We start from the raw sequence: 22,069 nt of genomic DNA, 5'->3' as shown, positions 1-22,069 counted from the left end.
AGATCCAGCCCCGCCTCGTCGGGCTCCCTGCTCGCTCATCGGGGAGCCTGCTTCTCCCTGTCCTTCTGCCTCTCCACCTCTCTCTCTCTCTCTCTCTCGCTCTCTCTCTCAAATAAATAAAATTTTTTAAAAATATATTTAAAAAGTTTATGGGGCACCTGGGTAGTTCAGCCATTAAGCGTCTGCCTTTGGCTCAGGTCATGATCCCAGGGTCCTGGGATCGAGCCCCACATTGGGCTCCCTGTTGGGCGGGAAGCCTGCTTCTCCCTCTCACACTCCCCTTGCTTGTGTTCCCTCTCTCGCTGTCTCTGTCAAATAAATAAATAAAATCTTAAAAAAAAACTATATATATAGTTTAAAAAAAAAAGGACCCAGGAATCATTTTCAGGGCTTATTATGGTCCCATCTGCCACAAAAATGGTCCTCTTTCAAGCCTCCCCACCACCTTAGAGATGTGTGTGTTTGGAGTGGGGGGCCATCAAGGCTGTTGGAAAGCAGGTCCAGGTTTCTGACTTTCTAAAGCCCAAAGTCCATTTTCTCTTCTTCCTCCAACCATGAGTTTTATCCTACTTAAGAAAATAGTCTGATAAATAAAACATTCTTTTGACTAGGACATACTGATAGCACAAAATATCTTTTATTTATATTTTTTAGTGTAAGCTCTACAGCCAAGGTGGGGCTTGAACTCACTACTCTGAGATTGAGAGTCTTGTGGTCTACCAACTGAGCCAGCCAGGTGCCCCAGTACAAAATATCTTTTTTTGTAAAAGATTTATTTATTTATTTTGAGAGAGAGGTGAAGAGAGACAGAGGGGAAGGAGAAAGAAACTTCAGACTCTGTGCTCTGCACGGAGCTCGCGATGCGGGGCTCGATCCCATGACCCTGAGATCACCACCTGAACTGAAACCAAGAGTTGGATGCTTAACAAACTGTGCCACTCAGGAGCCCCCAAAATATCTTTTAATTCATCTTGCAATTTAAGCTGAAATATTCACTCCCCGAACCTAGGCTTTTGCTTCTGTTTATCAAGAGGGAAAAAAATGAATTATATCCTGCAAAAAAAATTTGTAAAAACCAGTCATACTTTTTTCATCTTCCTAAATCCCCAAAGTTAGTAAATCACAAAAACAACTTTAACAAGTACTCTCTGCAGGTCTCTAGTGAAATGTTGAGAGACTCTCTACCTGAGAGCCTTTCTTTTCAGCATCGGAGCCATTCCCAGCAAGACATTGGGCACAGGAAGACAGAAATAAGTGCTGTGAGAAGGAGGGGAGAGGTTTCAGTACCAAATGTGCCTTAGCCGCACATCATGCCACCTCTGAGATTAAGACCAAATCAAGGTCAAAGCCAGGCTTGATTGCTCAAGTCCATATTGAAGTTACCCCACCCCTACCCCTTTCCAGCTTCTCAGTGTGCTTGGTATTGAAGGTTCTAGTCATACCCCTCTAACAGGGGCTGAGGGTCAAAAAGTAAGAAGATAAATAAAACAAGATATGGGCAAGGACTGCAGACATTGAATTGGAATAAACTGAAAGGAAAATTATTCAACATATCTTAAATAGTCCTTGCGCATGTCTTGCCACACCAGTGTGCATTGCTTGCTAGACTTTGTACCACATCAACAAGCTCTTTAAACAGGGACCCTGTCAGCCTCCTCTTTGTATAATAGTTCATGCTGAATAAACATTAGTTGAATTTCTTTGAATTTAAAGGGAGTAAATGAAAGTCTGGTGGGTGATTTTCAGGATGGACAAGTACAACATAAAAAGGCAAATAATCTAAATCATATTTCTTGACTGTCAAACTTTAGGTTAACAGTTAAAACTCAGAGAGAGATCTTATTGTTAATATAGACAATTTCCTGTGTCTATTGGCCCAATGTTCTACAGCAGACACAAATGTCCACAAAATATTGGACGTTAGCGAATAGCGTTTGAGGAAGAAAAACTAATAGATTGTTCCCAGGCGAACATTACAAATCTACTAGTTTTAGAGCTCCTACCTCTGTTACAGTGTCAGCGAAACGAAGATACAATATTTTATTCAAAGATGATGTGATCACAGCTCAGAGAAATGAAAAACAAAAAAAGTACATGGAATCTTGATGAGCGCTGAGCAATGTATAAAAGTGTTGATTCATGATATCGTACACCTAAAACTAATATAACACTGTGTGTTAATCATACTTCCATGTTTAAAAATTACATGGAGAAAAGACAGGAAATAAATTCATTCAAAATGTTACCTGAATATTTGGGGACTGAGGACTTCAACTTTCGCTTTGCTATTATTCAGATTTTCTAGAATGAGCCAATACCATGTTTATAATGAATAAAAGAAACATATTTTAAAAGAAAGATAAAAATAGGGGCGCCTGGGTAGCGCAGTCGTTAAAGCGTCTGCCTTCAGCTCAGGGCGTGATCCCGGCGTTCCGGGATCGAGTCCCACATCGGGCTCCTCTGCTGGGAGCCTGCTTCTTCCTCTCTCACTCTCCTGCTGTGTTCCCTCTCTCGCTGGCTGTCTCTCTGTCACATAAATAAATAAAATCTTAAAAAAAAAAAGATAAAAATAGAATTAGAATCCAGAAAAGGGGGGCACCTGGGTGGCACAGCGGTTAGGCGTCTGCCTTCGGCTCAGGGCGTGATCCCGGTGTTCTGGGATTGAGCCCCACATCGGGCTCCTCTGCTATGAGCCTGCTTCTTCCTCTCCCACTCCCCCTGCTTGTGTTCCCTCTCTCGCTGGCTGTCTCTATCTCTATCATATAAATAAATAAAATCTTTAAAAAAAAAAGAATCCAGAAAAGGATGTCTAAAATGAGCACAAGATTAATGTTTATGGACAAATCAAAATATACGGCATGGGATGACAGCAGGCACAAAAGGAAACCAACTCTTTTACATATAAGCAAACATGGACTTATTCATCTTGAATAAAAATTAATAGTGGAAAGGCAAATTTCTGACAATCAGGAGGAAAAAAAATGGTCCTTCCTGTGGTAGACAGAATACTGTCCACCACCACCCCTCGCCCTGGCAACTACTCGTATCTTGATTCCTGGAACCTGTGAATGTTACCGTACAAGGCAAAAGGAATTTAGTAGATGTGATTACTGAAGAATCTTGAGATGAGCACATTAGTCTCAATTATTGAGGTGGGCCCAATGGAATCCTAAAGTTCCTTATAAAAGGGAAGCAGGAGGGGCAGAGCAGGCGAAGTCCCGTTGATGGCGATGGTCGCTTTGCCGTGCAGCCAGGAGCCGGGGGGTGTGGGTAGCCGCGAGAAGCTGTGAAGGGTAAGCAAACTGATTCTCGCCTACAACCTCCGGAAAGAACGCGGCCTCACCAGCACCTTGACTTTAGCCCAGTGGGAATCATTGTGGACTTTTGACCTCCATAGCCCTAAGATAATAAGTTTGTTTTATTCTAAACCACGAATTTTGTGGTCATTTGTTACATTAGCCATAGCAAACTAACTTACTGCTGTTCGTGCATTCATGTAGTTCCCGTCGTAGCCAAGGCCTCGGAGTTCCCTGTGGCATCACACACACTGACGCCTTCGCACGAAACACCTCGCCCATCCATCTACCCAGATCCTAGCTTGCTCTCCAGGAGTCATTTAAACCATCACTTCCCTTTGGCATCTGCGCTGGGCTCCCCCACTGTCTACCACTTCCTGCCCCATCTACTTCTAGCCCGTGTCTCACTTGAGTTGCAATCACTGATAATGGTGTTTCTGTCTGTACCACTTTGTCAAGTTCTTGCCTAATAAGTGGCTTTGTCACTTGTCACCTAGTTATTTGCTAGCCTTCGCAACAATCCAGTAAGCTGGCAGAGAACAGGGCGTACTCCCCTCTGTGTGTGTGCACGCACACGTGTCTTCCCTACCTATGTTTAATGCACAGTGCTCCAACCCCCCACCCAAAATAGCATCCCAGTAAGGCTCACTGGAAGAGACAAACCAGTCTCTTTTGTAACGAGTTATTTCTCAGTAAATAAGCGAGAAGAAAAATATCCATGATATTTCATTATAATGTACTTTATTATACTAGCATGTTAGAAGAAATTAAGGTAATTTAATCAATTATTTTTCTCCTTGAGAAAGAAATCTCAGTTGCACTTACTTCTAGTCAGAAGTAGTTGGTTTTCATACTAATGGTTTTTCACTTCAACCACCAGATGCAGTATCCAACACAGCCAAATGTATCCATCTGACATACATTAATTGGGTGCCTACTATGCATAAATAGTGTTTGAGACCTGGGGAAACAAATGAGTAAATCCAAGCTTTTGTTCTTGGGTGGGGGTGAGGATCTGCAAATATTATCGAGTGAAACAATGAAGAAAAAATGATGTAGCGTAATGGTGAAGGGTTTGAGTTCTTTTCCTTTGGAGAGGAAAACCAGTCTTTATTTTTTTATATATATAATTTTTATTTTGTGAAAACCAGTCTTTAATGAGGAAAAACCATGGTGGTCAACAGGAGAGCAGGTGGTAGTACTTAAGGACCAGGACCTTGAATTTCAATAGAACTGGATTCAAATCCAGTTTCACCACCCACTGTTAGCCCCACTACAAGTTACTTAACTTCCCCGAGCCCAGTGGGCTCATCTCTGAAAAAAGGGATAATGGGCATTTGCTCTCATAGGTGATGAGAAATTCTTAAAATAACTCGTGCAAAATACTTAACATGGTGCCAGACACACACCAAGCCATTAATAAAGAGCAGCTATTATTCTGTAAATTTAAAACTGAATTAAATATCTGAATAATCATTTCAAAACCAGGTTTCCTTACTCAATATTATATGTTTAAAGCATTAATTTATAAAAATAAATACTGAGAAATGTAGAAGATGCTGTTTTGCTCCGCCCTGCATCGCTGCTTCTGTATGAGGTGTTCCTTCCCCAGCAGCTGCTTCTCACTTGGGGAATGGTGCCCTGAACTGAACTGCCTCAGCTCAAGTTACGCCCCCTTCTGATCGAGCTGGAGAACCACAGCCACCCCTCTCATTTCAATTTGGATGCATTTTGAAGGGCCATCCCAGCTCCAGAGGCCTCTGTGGAAACCTTTTCTGTTTCCTCACTCCCCAGGAAGCTCTCTCCCCAGGCTTCATCTCAGTCACCTTCACCTTCCCAGGAAAGCTCGAGTAAGTCCAGCGACCATTGTACGGGCAAGGCACTATTGAGTAGTATGGTTGGCAAACTTTCTCCGTAAGAGGACAGATAGTGTTTTAGACTCTGGTGGGCCATTTTCTCTGTCACATTTATTCAACTCTGCCCTTCGGGTGTGAAAGCAGCCATCGGCAATACATATATGAATGGGTGTGGCTGAATTACAATAAAGCCTGATTTTATGAACCCTGAATTTGGGTCTCTGACTTCACCTGTCAAATACTTTTTGATTGGTTTTTCCATTTTTAAATGATAGAAGAAATTCTGAGCTCATGGGTTTCAAAAAGGGTGTAACTAGATTTATTGTGATCATTTTGCAATAGATATAGTGACTCATGTTATATGCCTGAAACTAATGTAATGTTATATGTCAATTATATCATAATTTAAAAAACAGGCAGCAGGCTAGATAGAGAAGTCCAGTGAGCCATGTTTTGCCATCCCTTAAGCTAGAAGAACGGGGTAGAGCAGTGAGGTGTTCAGGAAGCTACCATTCTAGTGCATGAGTTGACAGAATTTGCTATGATGGGTCTCTAGAGCTTGTAACCTTGTTTGGAGGATGCAGAAGACCCCTTCCTGGCTCCAGAAGGGTCAAGAGAAAGTGGAGAAAAAAATGAGGGGGGGGGATTAAGTTTCCTAACTTCTTTAGAAGCTTAGTACCACCAAGAAAATCATAGATAGCAAAATAAAATGAATTATTTTAATATTCACAATGTGAGGGGCACCTGGCTGGCTCAGTCGGTGGAGCATGTGACTCTTGATCGCAAGGTTGTAGGTTCAAGCCCCAAGTTGGGTGGGGAGATGACTAAAAATAAGATCTTTAAAAAAGAAAAAAGAAAAATTCACAATGTGGTATTTTCCATTTAGAAGACTTCGTCTTCACTAGTAAACAGAACTGGGAGGTTACAGTGGCCGTAGCTAAGTAATCATTCAAAAAAACCACAATTGCAATTTGTCACTGTTGGAATGTTTATAAAGAATAGATATTTTAAATGATCTGATAAAGAAGAGAGAAAAGAAATAGAAATAAAATTTCACAACTGTTGAAACCAATCTTTCTACCCAAACATAGCACCCTTCTACAGTCCATTCTTCTCAAGAAGAAACAACTTGGAGGAATTTATTTGCTTAACAAACATTAACTCTTGACCCTGAAACCTTTGTTGTTGTTTGTTTGTTTGTTTGTTTTCCCATGGCGTATGTTCTTATTTGGCTTGGCTTCTTTTTAAACTTCTGTACTCCCTTAAATCATACCTTTTCTTTTGGGGTCCTTTATATTTTTGCTTTGTTGCTGTACAACCTTTGCTTTGAAATTAGTCTTTATGGCTTCTCTTTCCACATGCCTTCATCACGTGTAATGGTGAGATTTCCTCTGAATTCACACCTGACCTCCATCCAACCTTTACTTCTCTAGCTCTGGCCTCCCCTTCACACCCACCTCCTGCACATTCTCGGAATCAATAAAGAAAGGGTTGCTTTAGCTTGGAGCAGTTGAGCGAGAAGCATCCTCTCTATGGATTCACGTTGCTATACTGAGAAATATGGAGACTAGGTGTGCTGATTTCACTTGATACCAGCTGTAATAGACAGTTAATGACTATATCCTTGGCTTTGGAGGTCTCCAGATTCTTCTCTCTAGACACTTGGAGACTGATTTGATCCACACTTGTCATGATGAGTTCAGACGCCAGGATCTGGGTGGGAGAACTGTCGTGAAACTCGGTGTCCATAATGTACTGCTTATATAACTCGACCACCTTCTGCTCCAGGTACTCGTTCAGCACTGCGTTAGACATAGGCTTCTGCATTTGCAGGCTGCTTTTCTCTTTGATGCTAGTTATTCTCCAGTAGGATGAACACCGCTGGATAGGTTTTTGGGGCAAGTAGCTGGGCTGGGGGGAAATGGAATCCTCCATGGGCAAAGGAATCTCAGATGATTTCAGCAAGGGGCCGTATTCAAAACCGCTCTGAGGGGGGAAATCTGTTGTCACTGAATTAATAGCCATCACCTGGTCCCCTGCAATATGTAAGTCATTGTAATTCTTGCAAATACTTTGGCAGGAAGGCGGAACCAAGTAGGTCTCTCGGCTGGAGTCTCTACATATTTCAACCGCAGCCACGTTGGGACTTTCAAACACGGGATTGGGGTTTGTCTGCAGCATTGTGGCTCTCTGATTTCTACTGTGTTGGCTCTCTCGCGAATGCACTGAAGAAATAAACTTGTCCGAGGATTTGCAGCTCACATACAGACTTCGGACTTGGGTTTCATCCACCGAGCAGTAGGAATGAGTAGCGGATTTTGTCTCTTCTTCATTCTCCTCAGCCACCTGCTCATTATAAGATGAACAGCTCCAGTGGATGTCCTTCTGGTAGGCAAGTCCACTGAGATACCCTTCTGACAGCATTCTGGAAAGAGAGTTGATAAGTAACAATAGGGGAAATGAAGATTGGAATTGTAAAAATGAGCAGTTGATGATAGCAAACATAAAGGGGGGCACCTGGGCGGCTCAGTGGTAAATGTCTGCCTTTGGCTCAGGTCATGATCTCAGGGTCCTGGGATCCAGCTCCATGTGGGGCTCCCTGCTCAGTAGGGAGTCTGCTTCTCCCTCTGACCCTCCCTCCTCTTTCTCTTTCTCTCTCTCTCCCCACCCCCAAATAAATAAAATCTTCTTAAAATATTTTTTAAAATAGAGGACAACAAAGAAGGTGATTTCATTCATCCACCAAGCCATTAATAATTACGTGCCTGCTGTGTACCAGGACTATGGCCTAGGGTAGAGTTAAAAAGACAAAGAGAACATAGTTGCATCTTTCAAGAAGGTTCTATGGGAGAAAAACTGGGTACAGACAATTCCAAAAAGTGATAGATACTAAGGAAGTACAGAAGAAGAGCCCCTAACACAGCCTGGGGCAAAGGCAGAGAAGTCACAGGATGTGTCCTAGGGAAGATGACGTTTCAGCTAAATTGTGAAGATTGAATGGGAGTTGCAGCCGTACACAGAGCTAAAAGAGAATATGGTGGCATGGCCTGTTCACCGTGTACCAAGATGCCGAGCATACGTAGAAGGGGCTGGAAAAGACTGGAATTGGGTCTTGGAGGGCGTTCGTTGGGTGTCAGGTGGAAGCGTTTGCTTTCTGCCCCAGAGAAAATGGGGAATGACTGAGAAGCTGGAAATTGGGGAAGTAACTAGTGGGTTACGGGGGGAAAAACGTGGCATAAACTTATGGCAACTTCCACTGCAAGTAAGAGCTGTGTCTTAACTCATCTTTGTGTTTATCCCCGGGAGCTGGCACAATGGTTTGCATTTTGGAGGGACTTAAAAGATAGTTAATAGCTTGAATTAAATAGCTTGAATTAAATACTCAACAATGGCCCGTAGGAAAAGAATTCACTACCAACCCATCGTGAAAGCCCACAGAGCCTCCCCTACCTCTGTAGCCCAGGAGGAGTTCCCTGCTCTGTCCTGCCTGCTTCTCATTGTAGACATCCTAGAAATGTCTCTGTGCCCAGCTGATCTGTTTACCTCTCCCCTAGTTAGCAGGGAACTTTCCTGATCTGGGGCTTTGGCTCCGCCTGTCTCCCCTCCTCACAGGAGGTGTCCCTGGAGTCTGGAGTGGCTAGAACAGGCTGGAAACGAGCAGCTGCCTTTGCTAAAAAAAGGAACAGTGTGGCATTCCTGGCACTGGGGCACCAGACAACAGAAAAGATAACTAACTCTTCCTCTTTGGCCTTGAGGGCCAGGCTTTTCAAACACATTTATTAACTTGAGCCTGAAATGGAAAAGTCAAATGAGGGGACGCCTGGGTGGCTCAGTGGGTTAAGCGCTGTCTTTCGGCTCAGGTCATGATCCCAGAGTCCTGGGATCAGTCTGCTTGCTCAGCGGGGAGCCTGCTTCTCTCTCTCCCTCTGCCTGCTGTTCCCTCTGCTTGTGCGCTCTCTGTCTCTCTGTCTCTCAAATAAAATCTTAAAAAAAAAACAGTGTTCAAAAAAAAAAGGAAAAAGTCAAATTAGGAAATAATTTTATCTAAAGAGAAGGGTCCTATTTTTACATTTTAACATCTATATTCAGTTAGTTCCCAAGTGAATTTTTAATTGTATAAGAGTAACATTATAAACGGAAAAAATAGTGTAATTGTTTTGATTGTATAAGAGTAATTTTTGCAGTGTTGATTTTCTCTTTTAGAAGTATCTGGAGATAAATTCAGTAAATTTATCAATTATTTAAGTAATTACTATATTCTACTCAGTGTTACATCCCATAAAGACACAAACACAAAATTAAAGGTTTTCAACAAATCTGTGAGGTGGTTCTTGTAGGCCAGACACACTTAGGAGGATAATGAAAATTTTCCTGAGAAAACTTTCTAAGTGTAGGTCTTCCCTCAACCTGAACATCCAGATGAAAAGGCAGCTCTTAACATACGTGGGAAGCAGATAATTTACAGAACAAAGGACGTTATCGTACAGGTGAAATAGCGAGACAGTTCGCCACTCGCCTCGGCCGCCCCAGCCAGGCTGCAGCTCGGGATGACAGCCTTCAAGGTCTCAGAATACCATCTGAAAAACTAGAACAAAAATGAGGCTCTCTACTTCTGAGTTCATGAATGGGCTTCTAGAACTCTTGGCAGAATTCAGGTTTTTTTTTTAAGATTTTATTTATTTATTTAACAGAGATAGAGACAGCCAGCGAGAGAGGGAACACAAGCAGGGGGAGTGGGAGAGGAAGAAGCAGGCTCATAGCGGAGGAGCCTGATGTGGGGCTCGATCCCATAACGCCAGGATCACGCCCTGAGCCGAAGGCAGACGCTCAACCGCTGTGCCACCCAGGCGCCCCCAGAATTCAGTTTTTGAAAAGGGCTTGTGAGAAAACGTAACTTGAGCTTTTAAACTTGAGAATCCAGAGCCCTAAAGGATCTAAGGCATAGAATTTATGCATCAACAAGAGACAACCGGATGTAATTCCCCACGGGCGGAAGTGCTGTGACCTCAGCTAGGTTTGAGAAGCAAGAAGAGAAGTCTGTGCCCCACCTCCCACATAAAATCTCAGGAAGCCAGAAGTGGAAGGAAATGCTCTCCTGCTTGGCATGGTGTGGTGTGGGGAAGGAGAGCCCGCCACATGGCTTGCTTAGGTGGACAGGCCTGAGGCCGCCTCATCAAGTCGGTTCACATACCCAGGGCCTCCAAACCTGGAGAAGACTTAGGTTGGGGGTGGGAAGATTGCAGACATATATATAAATTATTTCCCAGGGACCGGGTGAAGAAGTTTCCATGGATGCCAGTATTATGACATGTTGGCCCCCAAACATATCCTCCCTTCTATATCCATAGCTGACCCTATAGCTCTGTGTAAGCAAGCTGGAATTGAGGGGAGAACCCCAAGGAGGAAGGAGCCCTGAAGTGACTGAAGAAATCCTGATCAATTTGAAACATGAATAGTCATAAGAAAAGTGAGAACAGAAGAGACAAGTGCAAAAACATTTCAGAAGCCGGAAAGTGGGAGACCAAGGGTTAATGTCTTTGGAGCCCAGAATACTGACTCTCTTTTTTTTATAATAATATTTTTTTATTATATTATGTTAGTCACCATACAGTACATCCCTGGTTTCTGATGTAAAGTTCGATGATTCATTAGTTGCGTATAACACCCAGTACACCATGCAATACGTGCCCTCCTTACTACCCATCACCAGTCTATCCCATTCCCCCACCTCCCTCCCCTCTGAAGCCCTCAGTTTGTTTCTCAGAGTCCATAGTGTCTCATGCTTCATTCCCCCTTCTGATTACCCCCCCTTTCTTTATCCCTTTCTTCTCCTACCGATCTTCCTAGTTCTTATGTTCCATAGATGAGAGACTCTTAATAAGAACCATGGAAAAATCCAAGAGCCAATTCAGTGTGGGGGTGGGGGGCATGAGCTACTGACAGCATTCTCAAGGGGACCGAGTTGATGAAACAATCTTCAGTTAAAACTAGGATGCTATTTAAAAAAAAAAAACATTCTGGCATCCTTAGAAATTAAAAAAGTGAATTTTAAAGCTCAGTGGAAAGATTGGAAAGTAAAGTTGAGGCAAAGTCCCATTTTGAAAGTAGAACAAAAATACAGGATGAAAAATAGTAGAGATAAAATTAGAAAACCAGTCCAGGAGAGTCATTATCTGAGTGATAGAAGGCTCAGAAAGAAGACAGAGAATATAGGGGAGAAATTAAAACAAAGAGCATTTCCCAGAACTGAAGGAAATGTTTCCAGAATACTGGGTAAACACCTGCTTTTCCTATATGTCCCCTCTTGTTACTGAAAAAGAACACTTGGGACAAAGAGAAAACATTATACATTTTCAGAGAGAAAAAAGAATACAAGAACCGGAATGTTTAGACTTCTCTAAAACAACATGAAAAGCGAGAGCATTATGTAACAATGTCAAAAAATTTTTGAATAAAATTTATATTCAACCTAGAATTTAATGACCAAATCATCAAACAAGTATGAGGATATAATAGAGATTTTTTTTTTAAGTCACAAGTCTCAAATAGCTCATCTCTCAGGCACCTCTCTCAGGAAGTCAGTGGAAGATGTGCTCTACTGAGAAGAGTTAAGTATAAGAGGCTCAGAAGGCAACTCGGCTGGTTGGAAAAGATCAGAAGGCTTCTGGAGACAAAGATGAAGTGGAAGACCACTTCATAAGTCCGAGCATCGTGAAGTAAGATTTATGGCATTGGCTATGGACTTGGGGGTGAATTAGGAAAAGCGAAGCAAACGAAAAATTTCAACGAGTGCTATCCAACGGAACTTTCTGAAACGACGCAGTGATCTCTGTCTGCACTGCCCAAAATGTTAAGTGGTAGCCATACGTGGTTAGCGGACCCTGGAAATGGAGCTAATGAAACTGAATTTGAATTTTATTTAAATTAATTTAAAACACCACATGGCACTCTATTGGACAGCACAGGCTTAGAAGATAGTGAAGGTGGTAACATAAAACTTTAAAATACTCAAGACAGGCAATTATAATTGCCATTTAAAGTGCTCCAGACGATCACTGTCATTCACTGTCATCGCAATAATTCTAGAGCAACGTCTGATTAATTCATCTCTGCACTCCTTTCAAGGAGTGTTGAAGAGGGGATCTCAAAAGCTAGTGAACCAAGGGCATAAACTTTGAGCTGTTTGGTGATGATCTATGGGACCCTAATCTGAGACACTTTGTCTTCAGGTATTTTGAAACCAAGATTATGTGACACTTCCTTTTAATTTTTTTTTTCCGTTACTGTTTGGGGAAGTCTAGAATCCCTGTGTGAGTGGTTCAAGAAAATTTTTTAAAGCTATTTTTGTTTTAATAGTGTGGTTTCTTAGGTTGTCTCTGAGGTGATGAAAGTGCCATCTAATACAGATTCTCTGGTGATGGAAATGTGAAATATCTGTGCACTGTCCAATATAATAGCCGAGAGCCACATGGGACTAGGGTGTGCGTGAAACATAGCTAGTGTGACAGACAGTTTCCTTTCATTTAAATTGCTGCATTTGGCTACCATATCACGCGCCACAGATCTAGGCAATTATAAACTCCAGCTCATAATTTAAGAAAAAGTTGTGCAGCAAAAAAAAAAGTGTGGTTTTCTACATGGCTGAGTTGGACATAGTTTTGGATAGTCACAATAATATATAAAGTGGTAAAAATTGATCTAACCAAATATGAGGTATTGTCGCAGGATGACAAAGTCAGGAGATGAGGATAGTACTTTATCAGGTAGAGTAATGTAATAACAATAAATATTGTCTTAAGCCTTTGCCTCTTTGCCCAAACTGGGTGGCCAGCCAGTGTAGACAAAGGAACACTGACTTAGCATGTGCTTGGTGTATGTGCTTGTAGAAGCCAGGCGGGGGGGGGGAACAAAACAACTAAATCATTATCTGGTTGGGGTGACAAGGCAGTAAATAAGGCCCCGAAGTAAAAAAAAAAACAAAAGTTGGAGGTAAACACTAAATAATTAATAAAAAGCAGATAAAAGCTGCTTTTGAAAAAGAGGGGCAGGGACTGCTGTTTTGCCTAACAAACCTCTTAGGATCATTTGACACAAATCATGTTCATGTAGAACTTGGATTCATTTCTTAATTAAAATAAAAACTAAATATAGCTATTTTTAAAGTAACTAAGAGGCAGGGAAAAAAAGAGGCTGGCCCTTCCTATACAGCTGAGTTTGTGGTTAAAGATATAACACATTCTTTTTTTTGAGAGAGAGAGAGAGAAAGAGCATACAAGCAAGGTGGGGAAGCGTAGGGGGCTGTCGGGGGGAAGAGCAGAGGAAGGGAGAGAATCTTAAGTAGGCTCCACGCCCAGCACAGAGCTGGACCTGGGGCTCAATCTCACGACCCTGAGATCGTGACCTGAAATGAAATCAAGAGTCAGGCACTTAACCAACTGAGCCACCGAGGTCCCCCAAAGTTAGAACATATTCTAAGCGTGAAGAAGAAACAGAAAAATCACTGTGTAAAAGGTAAACTTTCATTTGGCCCTAAAGAACAAGAAGGATTTGAACAGACATGAGAAAAAGGAAGAATTCTTGCAGAGAGAGGAGAAGTCAACAGAAGTAAAGAGACTTGTGGGGTCATTCTCCTGTCATCAGTAACAGACACCAGTCTGGCTGGGATACAAGTGTTATTTCTCAAAGTCATGGTCACCTAAGGCTTTTACTAAAATTTCACAATCTTTCTTTAGTAGCCCTTGTTCCCATTCAGCCCTATCCCAAATCTCCCACTCTGTGTCCTGTTTCTTTTCATATCAAATAATCGGCCCTAATGGAGTCTTCTTTCATTTTATGTGAATGATGTTTAAGAGCACTTCCAGATCATCTCCACTCCTTCAAAACAATGATGGAAGAGGGTCTAGGATTTGGTTTGGAATAATGGGCCTTTTGCACTATTTGTCATCAGCCGAAAGCTTTGTTGGTACCTTGATTCTGGTGGAACGAGAGCCCTACCATTCTGATGTGTAGGCCCCAAGGCAGGCCACTAAGGCAGAAAGTGCTAAGTCCAATGATGGAAAAGCAGAAAATATGTCCTAATTTCTAGGGACAGATAGGCTCGTGGCTAAAGGAAAAGATTGCTGGGAGGGAGGAGCATCCGGGGAAGTAAGTTGGGTCATGCGAGGCTGAGGACATCCAGTGTACCCTGCAGGCCATACAACGTTCTGGAAGGTAACCAAGCTGATGCAGGGCATGATGCCATCTCTCAATAAAGTACGAGAACAATTTCAGCAAAGTGAGATTGGAGTTAAGGACCCAAGTTACGAGGCCACAGCCGAGGGGATTGGGACAGGAACCAGGGTGGGAGGTAGCTGAAGAGGAAGAGAAGAAATGAACTTGAGAGACCGAGACTCACGGGCATGGAAAGGAAGGAGAGAGAGGAGCCAAAAATAACAGTTTGGGCCTGCTGGGGAAATGGCACCAGCACTGACCAAAATGGGGAGATCAGGAGAAAGAGCTGGAAAAGAAGCTAATGGGTTTAGTTGAGTTTCTCAAGCATCTTCCAGGTGTGTGCAGTAGGGATTTGTACTGGGAGCCAGAGGAGTTTGTGAGTTTTGGTAGTAATTTCTGTGAGGAGCCCGCCTCGCATAGCCGAAGGAGGAATGAGCCACAGCCAGAGCGGTAGTATTAATAGCTTTGTAAAGACTACAAGAACTTCAAATATCTGGACAACTCATATTTTTAAAATCTACATTCAAAGATAAAGTTTCATCATATATTTGGACTAAAGCAAAAAAAATTCTTGAACTAGTCAGGAAACCAGAATTCTCGTTCTGACCCTGTCACGAGCTGTGGTTTTAGTCTTGTCAATGACAAGTCAGTAAAATAGCTCACATCAGTGCTAGCTACAACCCACATCCTAAGTGCTTTAGTACGTACTAAGTCACTGGGTCCCCACGAAGACTCACAGATGTAGGTACTATTATTATGCTCATTACACAGAAGTCAAAATTAAGTAATACGTCCAAAGCCACCAGACATTGAAACACTGGCAGTCAGAAAAGAGAGGCCACACTCACATGTCACTTAACTCCTCAGAGACTCAACTTCTGATCTGTAAATGAAGAATGTAGAATTAAATTACCGGTTGAGTCCCCTCAAACTTTAATATTGCATGAGTTTTTTAAGTATAAAGAGTGTTAAGCAAGCGTTACTCAGAATCGAAAGAAGTTTCTGAAAATTAGCAGCAGAGGGCAGCAGAGAGCATGATAAAGCAGCTTTTGAAAGCTTGCTCCAAAGCTATGCAGAGGAATATTGGGTGAAATTCATAAACAAAAATTATATATTAACTCATTTGATACTCATAAGACCCTTCAATGTACTACTAGAGTGAAAACAATACTGCATATCATGATATCCTAAAATTTAAAAATAGAGAAATAATGTTGAGTTTATTTAAATTGTTAGCATTTTTAAAAATTTCAGTGATTATTTGTGAAATTCTTATGACATTAATGTCTTCACAGACATTGTAAAAGGTATACTTCAAACAAATATTAAGACACGTATTAGAGTAAATTTCATCTGAGACCCTGAAATGTAAGCCAATGGATTATTTTAATTGTTCCAAGGTATTTTATCACTTGAATTTTTGTTTCTCATCGCAGAGAAGATATATAGGTATATTTAGAATTGCCCATAACTAAGTGTGAAGGAAAAGACATCCAAGGACATTGGCAGATGAGATGTTCCAGGCAAATTTAGTCTACATTAATCATTACCAGACAGGGGAATACCAAAATTAACCTTATGTGCAAATTCACGTCTTAGAAATATGTGTTAAAGTGCAGAACCTTGTTAAATCATTGACTTGGATTTCAGAAGAAATGGCAATGTAAATTCTTCCTTCTTCGCTCGCGCTGACATTTGCTCAGAAAACTCTCGTTATACTCTGTACATAGAAATACTTTTCATTTACACCCAAACAAAATAAAAACGGATTAAGAACTCTCTAAGTTACAGATCAGCAGACTTTTTTTTTTGTAAGGAGCCAAATATTTAATATTTTAAGTCTCTGCCACTGCTGGTCTGCGTCATAGCAGGAAAGCAGCCACAGACCATATGTAAACAAATGCATGTGGCTCCTGCTCCAATAAAACTTTATTTAGAAAAATAGGCAAAGGGCAAATTTGATTCATGGGCCGTGGTTTGCCTACCCTTGACCTAAGTCACAAAGCAGATGCAGTACTGGGATAGAGCATAATCCTAATAATCATAGTTGTGTCGGGTACTTTCCATGCATGACACCTCGCTTTTCCATAACGCTACATGTTAGCTCTTACCATAATTTGCATTTTCCAAGCGAGAAAGCCAAGGTTGAGATTGGACCCATGACCTTCCCAAAGACACAAAGCAACTAAGTACTGGAGGCAAGATTCAAGTCTAAATGCATAAACCCCAAAGCGTATGGTCTGTTGGTAAAAGAGATCCGCCACTGCCTTGTTGAGAGCAGCTAACATCAAGCAGTCATGACAAGTAATGAGTCCTTCAAGGAGAAGGGTGTCCACCCTGAGTCCGTTTACTAACAGCAGCACTTGGGAATAAAGGAAGGAAGATACAGGAAGTACAGAAAGAAAAGATCCCAGGAGACAGCCGGTGCCCACGCCAGAGGAGTGGCCCAGGGGGCTATACACATGTCCCATGTGTATCAATGCCAGCATGTCTTTGAGGTATTCAAATAATTCATCCTCTCTGGCCTTTTAATCTTACCATGTGAACATTCTCCCCAGCCACTCCCACTGGCAGTGGCCTGACATCACCTCGCCCTTGATTTTGCAACCACAGAGTACTTCAGTATTACAGATGCACTGTTTAACTATCAACAGCTCCCCGGAACCTCTGGGTTCAAGTCCACACACGTGAGGCCCTCGTGATACATGATCTTTGTCTGTCTTCCCAACCTCCTCTCTGTGTGTTCCCCAAAAGACTCAGGACCCCAGCCATGCCTGACTGCTCCCTGTTCTCCACACCTCATGCCCATCCCAGGTCTTTGTGCATTTTTATTTCTGTCCTGAGAGCCCTGCTTCCCTATCCAACACCCGTTTCACCCTTCACGTCTCCTCTAGCCACAGTTCTGAGCCCCTGGCCATCCATTCGGCATTCTTGCCCCAAAATGAGAGGTTCTGGCTTATTCTGTTGCTACCTCCATGGTATGTTTCAGGATTGCATGGAATTTGAGCAAAATCATCTGCAGCCTTAAAGAAATTGGTGAAACGAATCATTGGGAAACTCCTTTGAATGAAGGAGTGACTGGCCATAGCAAAAGGAAAGCGAGAAGATGGGGATTGGTGGGAAGTGGAGGTGATAGGTCTGAGGGGCTGGGTTAAGACAGGGGTACCAAGAGGCCTCCAGAGCCACGTGGAGGAGGCAGGATAGAGCTGGCTCCTGGCATCCTAGGAAATAAAGGCAGGAAAAGCTGTTCGATGTTTCCGAGAACATCCTGGGCCCAGCTAGCTGGGGTGTAGTTTGGCTCCCACCTGTTGTCATCACGTCTGCTTAAATAGATCTGCCTTCTAACAGTTACAAAATAATACATCTACAGGCATATCTTAGGTCAGCAAATCATTTCTCAAAGTGAGCACTGAGGTTCTTCTTGCTTTTTTACTGTGTGTCATCCCTGCATGCACGTCCTTGAGCATTTCTGTAGGACAGGTTTGGAGAAGGCGAATTGCCCTTCAAGGAGCTTGGGCCAATTCTCTCACTAGCAACATGAGAAATGAATGGTTTCCACTGACATTCTCCAACACAATCTTATTTTTTAATTTGCCAATCAGATGAGCAGATTTATTCTTGCCTCAAATTTGAGGATGAAACACTGTCTTGTGAAGATGGTGTGTAGGTGACCTATCAGAGATATTTTTATTACCCCCCAGCCTCAAAATACTCCATTTCATCTCTTCATCTATTTCTCCTATAATCTAAATCCTACATCCCATAATTCCTATCTTTGTGGTGTTTTTTTTTTATCTTGATTTCTCGGTCTTGTGACTAAACTACCAAAAGGTTATCTCTGAAAACCTTGAATTTTATTTTGTTCATATATCTAGTTATTATGGAACCAAACCTATATTATACTTTTTTTTTCATTGTGAGAAGTAAATCTGTGTTTCATGTTTTGTTTTTCAGCGAGTGATGCAAGAACTTTACCCAAAACAGGGTTTCTTTAGGAGGGATCTCCCCGTCTAAAAAAAGCTGCTGCAGTTTCCTTACTGTTGCCTTTGAAAGTGTATGTTTTCTAGAGCTAGAAATGGGTGTCCCCTTCGCCATATACCCTGCTTTATATTCCTTCTTTCATCTTCAGTGGCATCTGTCAGTGGACGCTCTGAAGTATCACTCATTCATATATCAAATCTTATTACAAAAGAAATAGTTTGAGCTGATCTCTTCTATCAAACATGAAGTGATTCTTGATTTCTGGAAGTCTAATTTGATGGCTAAGAAAATATAAGTCAAAAGGCCTCTGTTTTTCGTATTAACTTCTGCAAGTAAATTTTCTGTTCAGTTCAGACCCAAGGTAACGGCGACTTCCTAGGGTTTTATGTGGATATGTGAGTTTCCTTATTATGGCACTGTAAATTTTGATGCAGAAAATTTGTAAATAGATTTTTGTCATATTTGGATTTCCTTCATATTTGGTCTTGACATCCCACAAACGAAAAAATTAAAGCTTATGATCACTTTTTTGAATTTGACACAAAACGAGAGGAATAGAAAAATAAGAAAAGTGATCATAATAGTATTGACTGAGCTTACATTCCTTTGGTGTTATAATTGTTTATCATTGTTCATTATATTGGTAATTATCTCTATTACCATTAACATTTACTTAATTACTTAATCTGTAGTCCTATCACCAAAATGCGATGTGATATACTTGATTGGGTTCTAAACTGAGAAAATCAAATTGTGAAGAACATGTGGTTAATTGGAGAAATTTAAATATGGGTCATATAGCAGATAATAGTAACATATTGATGTTAAATTTCCTTAGCACTGTAATTACGTAGAAGACTGCCCTTTTTCTTAGGAGATAATGCTCAAGAATCTGGGGGTGACATGTGTCCTAAGTCACCAAAGAAACCGTGTCTATATTTGTGTGTGTGTGTGTGTGTGTGTATGAAGAGAGAACAAGATAGTGAGAAAGTCAATACGGCAACAAGCTACAACAGCTAAATCTCGATGGTAATACGGGTGTTCATTGGACTATTCTTTCCGTTTTAATACAGGTTTGAAACCCTGCAAAAAAAAAAAAAAACTGGGAGGAAAATAACTCTGTTTAGTTAATGAAGGCAAACCTAGGTTCTGTCATGTTTGTGAAGAGCTTAGAGGGACAGTATCTTATATATCTGAGGTAATCACCAGATATGTGATTAGCAATGTTTCAGTAACTTGGAGTAGCTATTGACACCCCACTGGGCTGTGAAATGACAGTTAGGGCACTACCTTTGTATATCCCCTAAATGACCGTTCTAATGTGAATGACCCAAATTGCAATAACTCTCCCCTCCGACGAGAAGCTTCGCAAGCTCTGAAACACACTGTTATTACACCGACCTACAAAAGAAATGTTCTAAAAATATCAGTCTGAATATTCGGGCCACGTCAAGTCGATATTGATGCACAGACGGATGTGCGCAAGAAGAAGGACGTTTGAGCAGATCTACAGATAACTGAGACAAAAGCCCACCTGCGCATGCGGTCTCTAATACCAACAGGTAGACTTGCCCCCAACCAGCCAGATGGCGATTCGAAAAGCAACAGCACCGGAGATCACATCCGCTTTGAGTCTGCCCTGCCACACAGGAAAACACTTATCTCAAGCTCTGGAATGAATAATTGAGAGTCAGAGCCAACTGGAGCTTACGGTAATGGTACTCCTCTCAAAAACTCGATCACTGTAACTCAATTCTAGCCTTGTGCTATCCCTGCCAAACTCCGGTCAGGTTTTTAGGCTTTTCTTTCCAAAACCTGGAAGTTAAATCTGTGCAGCAGTTACTGAACGAGGACTGCATCAGTCCCACAGCTAGTCCTGGATCCCACCTGTCCACATCGCTAGGTCAAAAAAATCTTTTCGAAATGACCCACAAGGTGAACGTGGGGAGCTCAGAGAAGGGAGCGTTTGACTTAATTGCCCTTTATCCGCCCGCTCCCTGGAATGCTTGCTTCAACTCCTGCTCGCCTCTGATTCAGTCAACTAGAAAAGCATCTGAGGTGCTAGGATCGCATCTGGCTTCTGATGAGGACAGACTAAAAAGGTGAGAAGAGAGATGAGCGAAGGGGTAACACTGAGAGGGCCTGTTGTCTCCTTTGTCTTACCTTCACTAACCAATCTGCTCCTTTGGTCCAGAAGCAACAGCAATCGACCATATAGAGAGGAATGAGCCAGCCAGGGCTTTCTTCAGAAATGTTGGCAAGCCTTCCACTGGTAAGACCAAGAAACTAAGCTGCTCAGTGCCTGGCCATTCTTCTTATAACTGATCCCATGGAAAGAGTTGTGTTTGCTCGAGTCTGATTTGTGCTCAAGAACAGTGGGAAGTCCCAGGAAGGGGGGAGGCAATAACTGACAAACCCACATCGAGCCACAGAATGGTGTTTCTTCCCCTTTTTTGAAAAATGAAACCTATCTATGAAACTGTCTCTCGTTAAAATAGTTGATTGCCACACTTTATATAAGAACTCTGTCAACATAAGTTTACTCCTCTAACAGTAAATTCTCTGGGATCCCTTTACCAAAAGAGAGGCACCATCAGGTAGGATTTAGAAGATTGTCAGTTCCGTCACTGATCTATAATTTTTTAGAAGTATTCTCAGATTTGTACTCACAAATTTAAAAAATGCAAATGAAAACTGTTTTCTCTCTCAAATTAACCAACGTTTAAAAAAAAAATCTGCAATAATACCCTGAGTGGGCAAAGTTGTGGAGAAAGAGGCACTCTCCTATGTTAGTGCTGAGATTATAGACATTTCTAGAGGGCCATTTCCCAGTATCTGTTGACTTTTTTTTCGAAAATTTTAAATATTCATACCCTCTAACCCAACAATTTTATAGGTATAAATTCACCCATGTCACATACTTACAACTGTGCACAAAAACATGTGAAAAGGTATTTGTTGCAGCATTAAGTAAGGAAACAACTGGAAAAAATACACGTAAATAGGATATGAGCTAAATAAATGTAGAGCTGTGTAGAGTACTACACATTTGTTAGAGGGATGTGGCTTTACATCGATCATAGGAAAAGATCTCCAAGATACATTGTTCAGCAAGAACATATAATATGCTCCATTTTGTATCTTTAAAAGAATATATATATATATAATTTATATATGTAATATATAATATATATATATTTGCTTACACAGACTATTTCTGTAGGGAGATTGAAGAAACTAAAAAGAAGCAATTGCCTTTTTAAAATTTCTTATTTAAATCCAATTTAATTAACATATAGTGTATTATTAGTTTCAGAGGTAGAATTTAGTGATTCATCAGTTGAATAGAACACCCGGTGCTCATTACTTTAAGTGCCCTGCTTAATGCCCACACCCAGTTACCCCATCCCCCCCCACTTCCCCTTCCAAACCATGAATATGTCCACTTAATGGGTTTGTTTTATTTACCTTTGATCTACAACTTGCCTTAAAAAGTTCTGTCTTTAAAAGCGTACTGGCATTTTATGTACGTTAGTGTCTCTGGAGATTTTTCTGCACTATTTCATGGGACATGACTTAGATCCAGTAGGAAAGGCACGTTCCCACATGCGAGCCATGATATGAATTAGTGTTGATTCTGACCATCAAGAACTTAGTTGTGAGCAGGAGATTGTTGTAACTTGAGGGCCAAATATTGTTTTATTTGTTTATTGTTTTATAGGAGTA

General features: G+C 41.5%; 1 protein-coding gene across 1 annotated transcript; it reads right to left on the bottom strand.

Annotated features, from left to right (window-relative positions):
• Positions 1-4,095: 4,095 nt before the first annotated feature.
• TASL (TLR adaptor interacting with endolysosomal SLC15A4) lies at positions 4,096-20,678 on the bottom strand. Its single transcript, XM_045778899.2, has 2 exons — positions 20,507-20,678; positions 4,096-7,577 (listed from the first exon to the last, which is right to left on the bottom strand). The coding sequence occupies exon 2, from the start codon at positions 7,574-7,576 to the stop codon at positions 6,683-6,685; it is 894 nt and encodes a 297-aa protein (XP_045634855.1). The 5' UTR covers position 7,577; positions 20,507-20,678; the 3' UTR covers positions 4,096-6,682.
• Between the last annotated feature and the right edge of the window lie 1,391 nt (positions 20,679-22,069).

This window comes from Ursus americanus, chromosome X, assembly GCF_024610735.1.
Source record: "Ursus americanus isolate L20-20 chromosome X, mUrsAme1.1.p, whole genome shotgun sequence".
NCBI lineage: Eukaryota > Metazoa > Chordata > Mammalia > Carnivora > Ursidae > Ursus > Ursus americanus.
The sequence above is the reverse complement of the archived record's forward strand: the minus strand, read 5'-3'. Positions and strand labels throughout refer to the sequence as shown.